At 48.2% G+C, this 14129-nt stretch overlaps 1 protein-coding gene across 1 annotated transcript in view; it reads left to right on the top strand.

Annotated features, from left to right (window-relative positions):
• The window catches only part of LOC144125092 (dual oxidase 2-like), a 51442-nt gene extending 37791 nt beyond the window's left edge, over positions 1-13651 (top strand). Inside the window, exons 19-30 of the mRNA XM_077658177.1 lie at positions 38-131; positions 1274-1449; positions 2110-2197; positions 3907-4160; positions 5115-5345; positions 6462-6555; positions 6667-6716; positions 7384-7665; positions 8618-8847; positions 10010-10330; positions 11260-11388; positions 13399-13651. Of these exons, the coding sequence (XP_077514303.1) occupies positions 38-131; positions 1274-1449; positions 2110-2197; positions 3907-4160; positions 5115-5345; positions 6462-6555; positions 6667-6716; positions 7384-7665; positions 8618-8847; positions 10010-10330; positions 11260-11388; positions 13399-13521 (2072 nt within the window). The 3' untranslated portion in view covers positions 13522-13651. The remainder of the gene's footprint in view (positions 1-37; positions 132-1273; positions 1450-2109; positions 2198-3906; positions 4161-5114; positions 5346-6461; positions 6556-6666; positions 6717-7383; positions 7666-8617; positions 8848-10009; positions 10331-11259; positions 11389-13398) is intronic.
• The last annotated feature ends 478 nt before the right edge of the window (positions 13652-14129 follow it).

Here is a 14129-nt window from a genome sequence, read left to right as displayed (position 1 = left end):
ACACATGCGCATGTCGCGTTGTTTTCTTTCGTGGCAGGAACGGCCGAGGACAAGACTAAGCTGATGTTCGACATGTACGACATCGACCACTCCGGAAAACTGTCCCGCGATGAATTCGCCAACATGATCAAGTATGTGGCTCGGTTTGGCCGAGGTGGCAGTGGACTGCCTTTGTCTCGCACTTATTCCTCGTGCAGGCCTTCTCGTTTTCCTGTTTGAGATGCTTCGTTTATAGCACTTTCTCGACAGCTCGTTGTGGATTGGTATAGTTTTCACAGCGAAAAGGAGTGAATGAACTACAGCCGTTTGCTACACATAGTCTATATCGCTACGAACAAAGAAATTGGAGGGGACACCTGAGCTCCGCCTTAAGAATATGACTCGATAGCGTAGTGGGTTACGCTTTCAGTTCTAAGCATTTTGACACCTTTGAACGCATTTTTCAATCTTTAAATTGTTTCACTTAATTGATCAATTACACACTCAACATTTTTAATTACCATTATCAAGTATTGGCTTTTCATTCTGAGCATTTTGGCACCTTTGAACACCCCTTTTTTCATTTTCCGTTTTAATTTATTTAATTAATCAATTAATTAAAATGATTTCATTAACTCATCATCGCATATCATACGCCAGTCAATCATAAATCCCTAGAACCACAAATTACCACGATATTATTTTTTTACGCAGCCCCCGATTATATAGGTCGCCGGTTCGAATATCTGCCGCAAGCTATAGGCTCTAACTTAACTAGCAGGTTTATGCTGCACGAAACGCTGAATCGTATGACAGCATCCGGAACTTTCTGCGGCAAACGGTTGACATGATACGATTTTTTTTACGCAGGCCCCGATTATTTCCCACATGCGGTGTCGACTACGCCGACGGCTTTTCAACCTTTTTTGCCGCGTTGTAGAGATATGCTCAGCCGTTGCGCCTCGACACTTCACGATGGCAGGAACTATTGGAGTAATAGCAGAGATGTACAAGAAACTACTTATGCGAGGAAAAAATATATTAACGATGCACTGACTAAACATCAAGCATGGAAGGGATGTAGGATTTTGATCTTGCATACTCAGACTGCTTCCTTTTTATTTCACGAAAAGGTGACTTTCTTATCCCTCAGGCTCAACATCTTAACTCAGAAGTGTGTCATATGGGCGATGGCGGGTTTTTGTGGTGCTTTTCGTGATGTCCGCATGCTTATTTTGCTGCTATAAATTTGGGTCTGCAAAGAGAGCGTACGCTCTCACTCTGTTCTGCACAGATCGCTGCTGGAGCTAGCCAACCAAAGCTTGTCCCCGGAAAAACTGAACGAGCTGATCAGCTCGATGTTTAGAGAAGCCGGCTTGGAGAAGAAACAGACCATCACACTGGAAGACTTCCAGATGTTGCTCTCCAGCCACAAGGACCAGCTTGGTTACACGCAGCTCAACTTTGACGGTGCGTGTGACAGTGTTGCCGCGTTCAACATTGCTCGAGTCCTGTATGAACGACGCCATTACCGTTCTTGAGTGCACACATGCCCGACAATTCTGAACAAAAGCATTTTTGAACGGGAAATATTTTGAGCACAATTATTCACTATAACAATAAATATAGCCGCACATCTCTCGTCGGCAGGCTTGCATGTTTTTACTGATAAAGAATTTGCTATCGTCAAAAGAGTTCCCCATTAGTTTTCCATGCCAGTCTAGCTGCTCAGTGCGAGCCATGGAAACACTATAAAAGAAAGATTTTGCTATATATCCGAAGAAATGATCACCTTCAATATGTCTACGCCGGTACCTTATAGTTTTTCAATATTCAAATTTTCTGTCCAAAAATGTTGGACGTGGACGCTCAAGTCGCACAGTGCTTACAAACAGTACTGACACACAGCTTTGACACAGTACTCTTCAGCTTGGCGTGCTCGGCAAAAGAAGCGTAGCTTTTTTTTTCTTCAACGTGAGCATTATTTTCTGTGTCCTTACCCTTAGCACAACATTCCAACAACTTTCTCACCGACTAACGCATCCGTTTGTTACTTAGTTCCCGCGCTGTCCTGAACATAGTGTCTCTTTGCGCAGTCGCAAAAAGTTCTTGTTTATCCTTTTCTCACAGTGTCTACGTTCAAAGGGGCCCTTCCTCCGTCAATGAGCAGGAACAGCGTTGTCTATCGCGCACAGAACACACTCGTCCGTGCGTACAGGTGAGTGTCTCCTCATTCTCGCAATTTCTGAGGGCTGCTACACTGCAGCGTATATGTATAGGCGGCACTCTATTCCCACAGCGCTGCTGCAGAGCTTTGTTTCCAGCAACACTTTTTCGCTCTCAGATTCGAGACAAGGTTTCCAAAAACGAAAGTCAATCGGCGAGAGCAGCGGATCCTAAAATAAAAAAGAAATGAAAGACAATGTTTGCAACATTCGAATGCAGTGCGAAGGCGCGGTGTATTTATATATGCAGAATTAGTCTTTATATACTTAACATTCATAGCTCCCCGGGAGTCCTCATACCACTCCTGGCGCAGTGGTGCAGCGGTTAAGCGATGCGCCACTGACCTGAAATGGCAGGTGCTGCCACCGGTGGGCCTTGTGTGATCCAGGCTGCTCTCGGACAGACTAACGCTAGACGAGTTTGCCAGGCTCTGAACCTCCGGATTAGTGCACTCGCACTAAATGTGTTGGAAGTGTAAAGGCGTTGGAACAGAAGTTAAGTTCGTGCGGTTGGCTTTCGCGATTCGTAAAGTTGTTTTTTGTTACTCGGGAGAGCGTTTTTAACAGGAGGAGGTTACAGGAATTCAGTATATATCAAGCTGAATAAAACTTCCGCTCCAAGTTTCACTGCATGCACTGAAGCTGATGATGATGACGGATTTTTATGGCGCAAGGGCATCTATGGCCAAAGAGCGCCATGGCACAAGGTATTTTCGATTTCTGAAGGTGGGATAAAAGACCTATTTCCCAAGCATTTCATCCAAGATAAGCCGAGCACCAGGCCAAGAGAAAGCTTGTACCCATTGTGTCACCGGTGGGCACCCGGCGGCACTGGGGATCGAACACCGGACCTCCCGCATGCGAGGCGGATGCTCAACCACTCGGCCACCGCTGCGGTACTGAAGCGTCGTGCGGAAAAAACTCGCAGCACATGAAAGATTACATTTTCTTTCTTCAAAGTTCCGTAGAGGACAAATAAAGATGTGCGGGAGGCACCACAGCCCCAAAGGAGTTGCCAGCACTAGGCTTGGGCAGTTGCGACACTACTACAGAGTTTTCTTGCCGCTGCCTTAAACAAGCCGGAAGGACGCGCGTAAATTCTTTCCTGTTCCTTTCCTTTCATTTCTCGTTTTTGACGCTGAGGCACATCTGCTGAGTTTGTGTGTAATTCTTTTCGCTTACGTTGTGCGCGCACAGGGTCGCTCAATATGAAAGGGAACACGAGAGCCAGTGAGAATGGCCGGCACCAGGCACAAGCGCAGAAAGAACAGTCGGCCAGGCTTATATACCGGGCACACAGTTTTGCCGCCAATTCTCGGCGGCTTTCGGCCGCAGCTCTTCGCGAAGCGTGGTGACCACATGCATCGCGTGTTTCCTTTCACATTGAGCGACCCTGTACAGACTTGGCCAAAAGTCTTCAGGTCACATGGTTGTCTTTTGAGCAGTGTGGTTGTGCAGTCACGGCACGAAAGAAGTCTCGAGAGGGGGAAGGATACCCCTGTGCGGGATATTCGGAGCTTCAGCGGTGCACCATGTGCCCGACTGTACTAGTCAAAAGCGAACCATGTGGCCTGAAGACATTTTACGGAAGCTGTATACAGAACACGCGGATCCTAACTTAACCACACATCATGCAGCTCCAGCCCTGAGCGGTCGTGCTGCTCCGCTTAGTGTGTCGAGCATCCTTTTTTCCTCTCCGCAGCTACTTCGGCGGCCATAGCGACGCTGCCACGACAGCTGCCAGCCTTGCCGCCGAGGCGACTGGCCAGCAGACCCGCAGTCGGCTGAACGTGCAGCCGCTGGCGCTGCCGCGCAAGGCCAACTACGAGCAGGAGTCGGCCCTGTCTCTGTACCTGGTCGCCATGGGCAAGTTCGTCGAGAACCACCGCCTCGAGATATTCTGGCTCACCCTGTACACCCTCGTGCTGCTTGCCATCTTCAGCGAGCGCGCCTACTGTGAGTGAGATTCGTTGTGCATTCGGCGAATGTTCCAGCTTCAACAAGGATTCCGGGAAGTGGTTGACACCTCTGTGAGGCTTGTCCGAACGACTTCAGTTTATTCGACGTTATTAGTTCTTGTCTCCGGAACATGGAAGGTAGATGTTACAGCAGCTCTCCTGTAGGGCTGAGTCAGTGGGCGAGACCGAGACGACCGCGAAGGATGACCGTCACATAATCTGTATATGCTGCCGCAATAAATATGTATGCACTGGTTTGGCGTCGGCATGCGAGTACCGATAAACACGCTTAGATGGGATGGTCACTTACTCCCCCAGAAAAAAATGCGGCGTGCAGAAAGGGGAAACCAAAGACGCAGTTATGCTCGTGATGTTAGTTCATCCTCCTGGCATAATAAATCCTGTCGGACAACTTTATTCCGTCCAGGTTAAACCTGAAATTATGATTTTTTTATTGATGGTGACAATACCAGGGGCCTCTGAGCTCCAAGTGAAAGTTCACTCGGGTTCAAGCTTTCGCTTAGAATCTACACTTAATTTAAATTTACAATCTACACTCTTCACAAAATCTGGTCAGCCTTTTCTTCGGCACCGTTGGCATTAAGCCCACCCGCCGCCTTATCTCTACCCTTCTCCTCCCATGTGGTAGGCTTGGTTCGCCAATAACCAATTGGCCATTGGTAACTCGAGCTCATGATCTACTGGATGCCTGGTGCTACGTCGTTATAAAGTTATCCAAGCCTCCGTCCCCTTTCTGCATTCCTAGAGCTTCAAAATGCGTCTTTATCTAATGACAAACTCTTTTCTTCGCCGACATGCGATGAAATGTGTACAGATATCAATCAGCTCTTTGTTGCTTTTTTTTTAACCGACTGAGCATGCACGTACGCCTGATCGGCAGCAGTGAGCGAAGCTCTACCGGCGATACATCCTTTGGTGCTGCCCCGCGCAGACTACTCGGTGGAGCGCGAGCACGGCGGCCTGCGGCAGATCGCCGGCTACGGCGTCACCGTGACCCGCGGCGCGGCCAGCGCCCAGATGTTCACCTACTCGACCCTGCTGCTGACCATGTGCCGCAACAGCATCACCTTCCTGCGGGACACGTTCCTGCACCGGTACGTGCCCTTCGACTCGGCCATCCCCATGCACCTGTACATCGCCATCTGGGCCGGCATCTTCTCCAGTGAGTCACTCTGTTCCCCGCCCCCTTTGGGCCCGCTGCTGAAGCGTAAAAGAAAAACTGAATGGCGACTGCACGCTTGTGGTAATGAGGGATATCAACGCTGATATTCCGCATTACCAGGAGTGTGTAATCGCCGTTGAGTTTTTTGACTACGCGTCAAGGACGAACACGCGCTGCACGGGAACTTCGTCCAAACAGCGAGCGTTTCTGCTTCGAGAAAGTTAACGCTACTGATCGTGCCTCCCTCGTGTGGCACCTGTCTCTTGCCTTCTTTACCATGTCCTCGCTGCCACGCTTGGCTGCACGGACGCTTTTTGACAACGATGACAAACGCGATTTTCCCGAGAACCTTCGCATTTACTGGTACCGCTGTAAAGAGAACTTGCAGATACACCCGCGAAGCACCGAGTGCTGCTGCTGCAGAGATGGATTCACACCTATATACTGTGCTTCTAATCAGCGTTAGATTACCGCACCTTTGCTTTGTTCTTCCCACTTGTATTACGGAAGCTCGCATAGAAGTCCATACGCGTTATATTTAAGATATCTTCTTCGCCTCCTCTTTAATGGTCTTCACAGCTCAGCAGAATCACATGAATAGCCCTTCTTCCAACCGCGAGGCTGTATATGTAGTGTAACGCTTAAAACATGGGTGCTCTCTATCTTTAGCCCCGGTGAGGTTAGATACGAAACTTTAATCTTTTATTATTCTTTACTGCATTTTTTCGCCTTGCTTCCCGAACCTCACGGTAGTGCAGCAGGATAAAGTCCGGCTGAAGGAAACCTGCCCGTCTTCCTTTTCATTAAGCTGTTTTCTCTCACTTCTTGATGACAAACTGGTCAAAAGCATGGTTTGAGGGTAATCTTGGAAGTTAGAACTCATTAATTACTTAACTAGTGGGTAAGAAATTAGCATCATAACAACAGGATGGTCGTAAAGTAAAAAAAAGTTTTTCGATCGTCCATCCGATGACCTTGCGGAACTGCTAATATCGCCCCTACAAGCGTATAGGCGTGAGGAGAGTGCATGCAACCTATTGCGTGCACAGGCCACTCATGGCAACCAGTTCTGCGCCTCCTAATGACCGTTGTTACTGTGCCGGTATCTGTTCGCAGTCATCCACAGCGTGGGGCACGCCCTCAACTTCTACCACATCTCTACGCAGACCGCTGACGACCTGACCTGCCTCTTTCGGGAGTATTACCACGCGTGAGTGTCGCGTAGTGAACGGCTTTGCTGGACTTAGGGCCAGTCGTGCTTCTTCGCACAACTCTCCGAATCTTGTGGCGCGAGCTGAAAACGCGCGCTATTGCTTTGCAGAACGGACGAGCTTCCCAAGTTCCACTACTGGTGCTTCGCTACCATGACAGGTATAAATGCGCAGGACATTCCACGTCTTCCCAGACGACTGTCGCCATTCTCGCTTCATCAACAGCCGCATTCACGCAAGGGGCCAATTTATGGCCATATGCACTGAAACGATAACATGAAAGGATACAGTACCTACACGTAACACCCCAATGGGTACTGGAACTCTCTTGGACGTCCCATGGACGTCCTAAACGTCCTCAGGACGTCCAAGGAAGTTTGAGTGCCCATCGAGACGGTGAGAACAAACACGCCTAATTCAGCACTAGCACCCTTTCAATGAGCTGATACACCAAGCCCCTTGCTATCCACTACAGAATGGAAACTAATCAGTTCAACGCTGTCGCACCTCACGTCTGTCTGCATGCATGCATGCACGCATGACAGACTGCAGGCGTGAGCCTTGTCTTCAGCTTCGGCTTTGTACTATTCAAGATGCTGAAGCTTGCGTTACACTATTGTCAGAAATGACCTGTTTTTTTAACCGGTATTATTCTTAGCTTTCTGTGATAATGGTTTCGTGCTTTGTCACCAAAACTGCTGAACATATGAGCCATATAAGCCTGCCGCATCTTCTGAGCTGTGCATGTTTTGAAGTCTTAAAAACACTAAACTGACATGTTCTATGACTTCTCTTTCCCTCTCTGACCTCGCACGCCTGGCTCGCAGGGATGACTGGCATACTGCTGCTGATGCTGCTCGCGGTGATGTACGTGTTCGCGACCCCGTTTGCTCGGCGCCACGTGTTCAACGCCTTCTGGAACACGCACAACCTGTACCCGGCCTTCTACATCCTCATGGTGCTGCACGGACTCGGCCGACTGGTGCAGCCGCCCATCTTCTACTACTTCTTCCTGGGCCCACTGGTGCTCTATGTCCTGGACCGCCTGGTCTCCCTCAGCCGCAAGAAGGTCGAGATCTCGGTCATCCGCGCCGAGCACCTGCCCTCGGGTCAGTGCCCATGCTTGCTCTGCTGCCTCGCCCCTGGCTTGCCGGGTCAATCCATTTCGGTGTACTAACACCTTGTTCCCCTCTGAGCACAGTACATCACATTGTCCCATGGCTCCACGCAGCGACAATCTGGGGTGCGCGCTGCGTCAGCCGTTATTATGCGCTTTGCGTCAAGGAACATGCACGAACGTTGCTTGAATCGATAACTGTAGTTACAATAGTATGTCTTAGCAAAACTTGTCCAGACAGCTAGGCATACTCGTCTCTGTTCCCACTATAGTTGGATACAACTCAAGGAAGAAGCGGCGAATTTCCCTCAAAGGAAACCCTCCAGCCAAACGACGTCCACTACTGCCATGACGTCAAGCTGAATCCCCTTTCACCTGCTAGCGTAGCACCACGGGGGCTTACAGGGGCAAGGAAATTAACCACGGCTTAAGTGTATTAACAATGATATCAAGGCAACTGGTCGACGCCATTGGCTGGAGGGCCTCCATTAAGCAGTTTTCGACTCTTCGTTCTTGGGTTGTATCCGACTTCAGTTCTAAACATTTCTTCAACAACGGAGCCTTCCATAAATTTGCGCGGAAAAAACGGCCCCATTACTTAGGTATTTTAAGTTCGTGATGTATACCTTCAACTCTTTAGAGAAACGTAACACTCTCCCCCCTTCGCTTTGTTTTCCTTTTCTCACCTTGTTGTGTTCTGCCGCTTCAAGCCATTGGCAAGGAAAGGCGTCAGCAAAACACACAAGATTTCAAAACTAACAACCGCCATGCTAAAGCTTCGAAGTGACTTATTTTCACTGCATGACTGACGTACTCTGAATTATAACCTCTGGCTTCAACGTACCAAGGGCAGTTCTTGAAGTTGCTGCCTTGCTCACCTTTTGTGCTCACCTCTGCAATAGTCCTGCCACTATCTCGAAAAACTAAACACGCGTGATTCGCAGACGTCACCATGCTGCTGATGAAGCGTCCGCCAAGCTTCGAGTACCGCAGCGGCCAGTGGGTGCGCATCGCGAGTCTGGGACTGAACGGCTCCGAGTACCACCCGTTCACCCTGTCTTCGGCCCCGCACGAGGATAACCTCAGCGTGCACATCAGAGCGCTGGGTCCGTGGACCATCAACTTGCGAAAAATCTACGACCCGAGCAACTTGCCGGGCAAAGGATACCCCAAGGTAGGCACCGATGTCCACCCGACGTCTCCAGGCAGACGTTGGCTCGTTACAGACTTCCATTCTTGCGGATGGCACGAGGAAAGTTCTGTGTCAATAGCTCTTTTTTTCTTATCAGCACTTGTATATTTAGGGCTGCCACTAGGAACCTAAGGAACAATTCATTTTAATAATTTCGGACACCTCTTCGTCGAGGCGATCAACAAAGTAACGTATATGATGCAACTAACTGTTCGTGAAATGATCAACTGGCCAGAGCAGCTCACTTCATTCACACAAGGTTTTTAGGTCAAGCTGACACACAACGACAATTTTGAGGTACAAAAAAAAGATGCCTGCTGAATTTTCGGTAATAGCAAATGCGTAAAAAGGGCAGTGCCTTTCAGCCTCCAGAACACTGCGGTCGCTGCCTGCCACGCCGGATGTTTTTTGCACTGTCGTCAGAAAAACAGCAAGCAGAACAAATTCTCACATCTACGCGCGCCATTGGTTCTCTTTGATAGCCTTGTTCACGTATGCGGTCGATTCGCTTACAACTCACGCGCACTGGTCGTAGACCGTTTTGGTTTCGCTCCACGGGCCCCCTGCCACCTCACAAACCATCTGCGGTTAAAACAAAAATGTTCACATTAATGTACCTTGCTGCACTGAACACATTCGTGAAGATCGAACACGTGCGCACGACACTTTCGCTACATGCGTAGTCGTAACATGATGCTCTAGGCGCTTACATTCGCGAAACATTCGTTTCATGGCCAGTGAATGCTGTGGTCATCACCAAAAGATTAGGCACGTTTAGTATGGAAAATGTAAACTGAAGCCACTAAGCGTTTACACTTTAATCTAGAAAGAAACAAAAGGAGTGCATGTGCTAGCTTTTTGGGGACTAACTGCGTTGTTAAACCGTTAGGCCCTGTTAGACTAGCTGCAGAAAGTCTTCGGACACAGTTTACCCCTCGCCCCTCGGCTAACCATTCTTCGTGAGAGCTAAGTGGTGTAGTTGGTAACTTTTACTTTTCTTGTTCATAGTGTATAAGAAAGAAACTACAAATACAAAGTAGTTCGCCGTTGTATTCTTCGCGTAAACAAGACTTGTTATAAATTACATGCTTCGCGCCAGAAAGACATTTTGTGCGTGAGAATCTCTTGCAAAATGTCACCGCAGATCTACCTGGATGGGCCGTACGGTGGAGGCCACCAGGACTGGTTCCGCTTCGAGGTATCGGTGCTGGTGGGCGGAGGCATCGGCGTCACGCCGTTCGCCTCCATCCTCAAGGACATCGCTCAGCGGGCCGCGTCGCGTTCCGGGGCCCGCGTGGCCTGCAAGAAAGTCTACTTCATCTGGGTTACCCGCACTCAGAAGCACTTTGAGTGGATGACCGACATCATCCGCCAGGTCGAGGAGCGCGACGCCAAGGGCTTCGTCAGCGTGCACATCTTCATCACGCAGTTCTACCACAAGTTCGACCTGAGAACCACCATGCTGGTGAACTTACGTACTGCTATGCCCTTCAGTGAGCTATGCTCGCCGGAGGTTGCCTGTGGTTGCACTTGGATAAGCCAAGTTCACCGACAAACACAAAACGAACAAGACACGGCGGGAAGCCTCAGTCCTCTACAGTCAACGTTTCCAGTACTGGCCTAGCTCAGACGAAGACAAATCCTCTTGTAGAAATCTTGTTCAAGCTGGCTGAGGCTTATCTCCCGCGCCTTGTTCTTTTAGTGTCTGTCGAGATTCCCACCTCAGTTCCCTGCCCTCTGCCTACAGTTTATCGGCATAATTTCACGTTTTGCCCTTGTACTCCGCAAACATTACACCCCATAACTCGTTTTCTGCCGAGGGATTAATGAGTGGTACTACGTACTATTCGAATTATTTTAATGCAGCAATGCATTCTGGGCCTCGAATGCCAGATCTTCATGGCAACAGATTTTCGTGGTTTTAGCTCGCACTGCACAGCTCATCCACATAAAATGGAGAGCACTAAAAGTGTACATCGCATACTGCATACACATTGCGCGTAGGAAGCAGGATGTACAGGTTATTCATGGTATCCAGGTGGAATTGGAAGAAGATAGCCTCGGTACACTACGTGAACTTCAATAAGCAACCCATGAAAATGAATTTCTGCCGCGCTCGCATCGAGCGTTCGGCATGTGCTCCGCAAACATTACACCCCACGACAGATATACACGCCCAGAGAACGGTCGTGATGACAATGTTCGAGAATATTTTGTGCTAGGGAAAAAGCATGGGTGACGAAACGACTTTGTAATAGAGTTTGCCAAGAAATTTTTTAATACAGTTACACGGTTGCAGTTCTTTGCCATGAAACGAGGCTTTGATTTCATTAAGAAATATAGACAGAAGAGAATACCTTCACATTCGCTGCGTTTCTTTTTTTCTTCTTTCAGTACATTTGTGAGCGACACTTCCAGAGGATATCCAACAGGAGTCTCTTCACAGGGCTGAGGTCAATCACCCACTTCGGGAGGCCAGACTTTTCAGGATTCCTAGACTCGCTGCAGGTGGAGCACCCAACGGTGAGTTCGCAATGGCGAAACAGCCGTCTGGATCAACCAGCATGAAAGACTCACCGGAGTGAGCCCACAGTGTCTGTGATTGGCTAGCAAACAAATATGTAGAACGTGGCCCAGGGCAAAAACAATGCACACGTTTTCAGTGCAACATCAAAGTATATATTTGAACACAAAGCCTGTAAAATAAATATTCTCCACTCCTAAGAACACAGAGCCCCTGTTCTTTGAACACAAAGTGCACTCCCATTCTATACCTAGCTAATCGGAGTAGTCATATCTGAGAAAAATTTGATTTCTCCTTTCTTTAGAAATGTCACTCGTGCGACAGTTTTGAAGGAGCGCAATTTTCATGTTTTGCAGTCGCCGTAAGAGTTTACGTATACATTTGATGACTGCAAGAATGAAATTTTGCTTGGCTTAGAAGGTGGGTGCTTTTTGTCGTAAATGTGTTTAAAGTGTTGCTCCTACAAACTGCTGAAAACGTTTCAAACCGCTATTATTATCGCTTCCTTAGCGTCTTATTTAGGATAGGAGATAGTGAAGTGAATGGGCAAATTATCAATTCTAGAGTTCGAACACCATAAAATCTTTCCTTCAGTTTTTGCTTTAATTGAGTCTAATAACGTGCATGATTACAGCTACGCTGTCTATCTCTTATCTGTAGTTCTGTCAGAAAAGTTGACCTGAAAGAACGAGAGGAAGTAAAAAAATAATCCTATCACTGATAAGTTGCAGCATCGCAAAGTGGGCAACTTTGTGTTTCAACACCCAGGAAGTGATGCCTTGCTTCCAAGATCCGCATTTATCAGTGGTGAGCCGATTGTGTTCTGACGGTCGTATCTCCGTTGGCACTTCGCTTCCTGCACGGAGTGAAGAAATGTAGCAGTTTGGTGCCAGGAAAAAGAGTGGGCAAAAATCATGACAGCGAAAACCAGAAAACTAAAGCCGCACCAAGACATACAACGGCACTTGTTTGTGTGTCTTGGTGCGAAGGAGAAGCAGTGCTAGACTTTCGTAACACCCAATACCAACGAGTTACGAAAATAGACAATTCCAAAAGCGAAGCTGCTTGGAGAGTAAGGCGGGGACATAACACGCTAACAATCTACGGAAAACAACGCATTAATTTTTTCTAAGAAAACGATTTCTCCCTTCGGAGCATGCCATCAGCCGCAGATGGGTTGAAAGAACTTGAAACCATGGCTCTTTGACGGCAACATATACGTTCTTCCTACATGTTAACCCAGTTTCGTCACAACAGTGCGTGTCCATTGGATGGCGGAAGAGTATATTTTCAAAGCAAGGAATGCACAAACAGTTCGTGCATTTCACAAGGCATCCAAGATTGTGACGTAATAGCCGCGATAGCACCATGTGTGCCCGTGAATATCTATAGGGCTCGATAATAATTTCGACTTAGCCTGAGTGAGGAGCAGCAGAGCCATTAATTGGGTAACGTGCAACCCGGGGACACCGACTTCACAGTTACTCGCTATAATCTCCATCTTGATTTAAAGCGCAGAAAAAGACGAGACACTTGAAGGAACACACGACAAGCGCTTACTAAAAACAAATGCGTTCATTAAAAACGCCCGGAATAAATACGGGGTAAGAAAAAACAAGACAAAGACAGTAAGGAACAAAAGCAGATCAAAGATTAGCTGTGGCACTCTAGAAAAGAAATTTCTTTCTCCGTCAGCGCAAGGGATGGCTCACTTATACAGTGATCTGTCTTGGCAATGTGATATGCTTCAGCAATATCCTGAGTAACTTTATTTCGATTGGTACAGATTACTGATGTTTGGTCCCGGAGGGCTTCACAAGTTTTATCTCGCGGTAAGGCGCGAGTTAGTGAGTACTCTTTCTCTTGGCGCGATTGTAACGATCTTGGATAGCCACAAGAAAGATGGTAACTGATAAGTCAGGCTTTTGAGCCTGGAGCCATGCCGTGAGTGCAACGCGCATGGTCCACGTGAAAACGTTAACGTATGTTCCTTTTTCATGTCATTGCAGGTGACACGCTTCGGCGTGTTCAGTTGCGGCCCGTTCACCATGACACGCAGCGTGCAGGCAGCCTGTGACGAGCTGAACCGAAAGGAGGGCGCCCTTTTCGATCACCACTACGAGAACTTCTGAGCAAGCGGCCTGTGCGGCACCTCCTCACCGAACCCAGCACGTGCATGCACTTGCGACGACGCTGGCATCGCGAGTTCGGCCACATTTCTCTCCAAATCGAAAGAAATAAAGTTTCTCCGATTCCCCATCACGAACGGGTGTCTTTAAAAAGTACTTGAGCTGCACTAAGTCGGGACTGAACTCGAAGCATAGTGCATGAAGGTCCACGATGCGCGCTATGAAGGCAATTTTTTTTTCAACTTTAGAGGACGCTGGCCTTATGGGGCAGTGGTCAAAGGTTTTTTTTTTTTTTGCTTACACGGCGTCACCAATGTAAGCCTAGCCCCACCTTAGCGCAACCACCATCGACACCCTGATTTTGTTTACGTCAGCATAATTCGACAGAATAACAAACGCCATCACTCGTTGAGGAAGCACCACAGCTAGTTCGAAAACAAGCCACTTCACTTAAGTCCGTGTTTCATAATGAATGAAATCACCAAAAAAAGGCCGGGGGGGGGGGGGGGGGGGGACATAGCCGTGCCGCTCTTTGCATTTCCTCCTGGCTCGACTGCTCGTGTGTGCTACTATTGCCTGCGCCTCTAAGCATGGCGTCGAGGAATGCGACA

This window comes from Amblyomma americanum, chromosome 3 (assembly GCF_052857255.1).
Source record: "Amblyomma americanum isolate KBUSLIRL-KWMA chromosome 3, ASM5285725v1, whole genome shotgun sequence".
Taxonomy (NCBI): Eukaryota; Metazoa; Arthropoda; class Arachnida; order Ixodida; family Ixodidae; genus Amblyomma; species Amblyomma americanum.
Note: the sequence above shows the minus strand (reverse complement) of the source record. Positions and strands in the feature narration are given on the sequence as shown.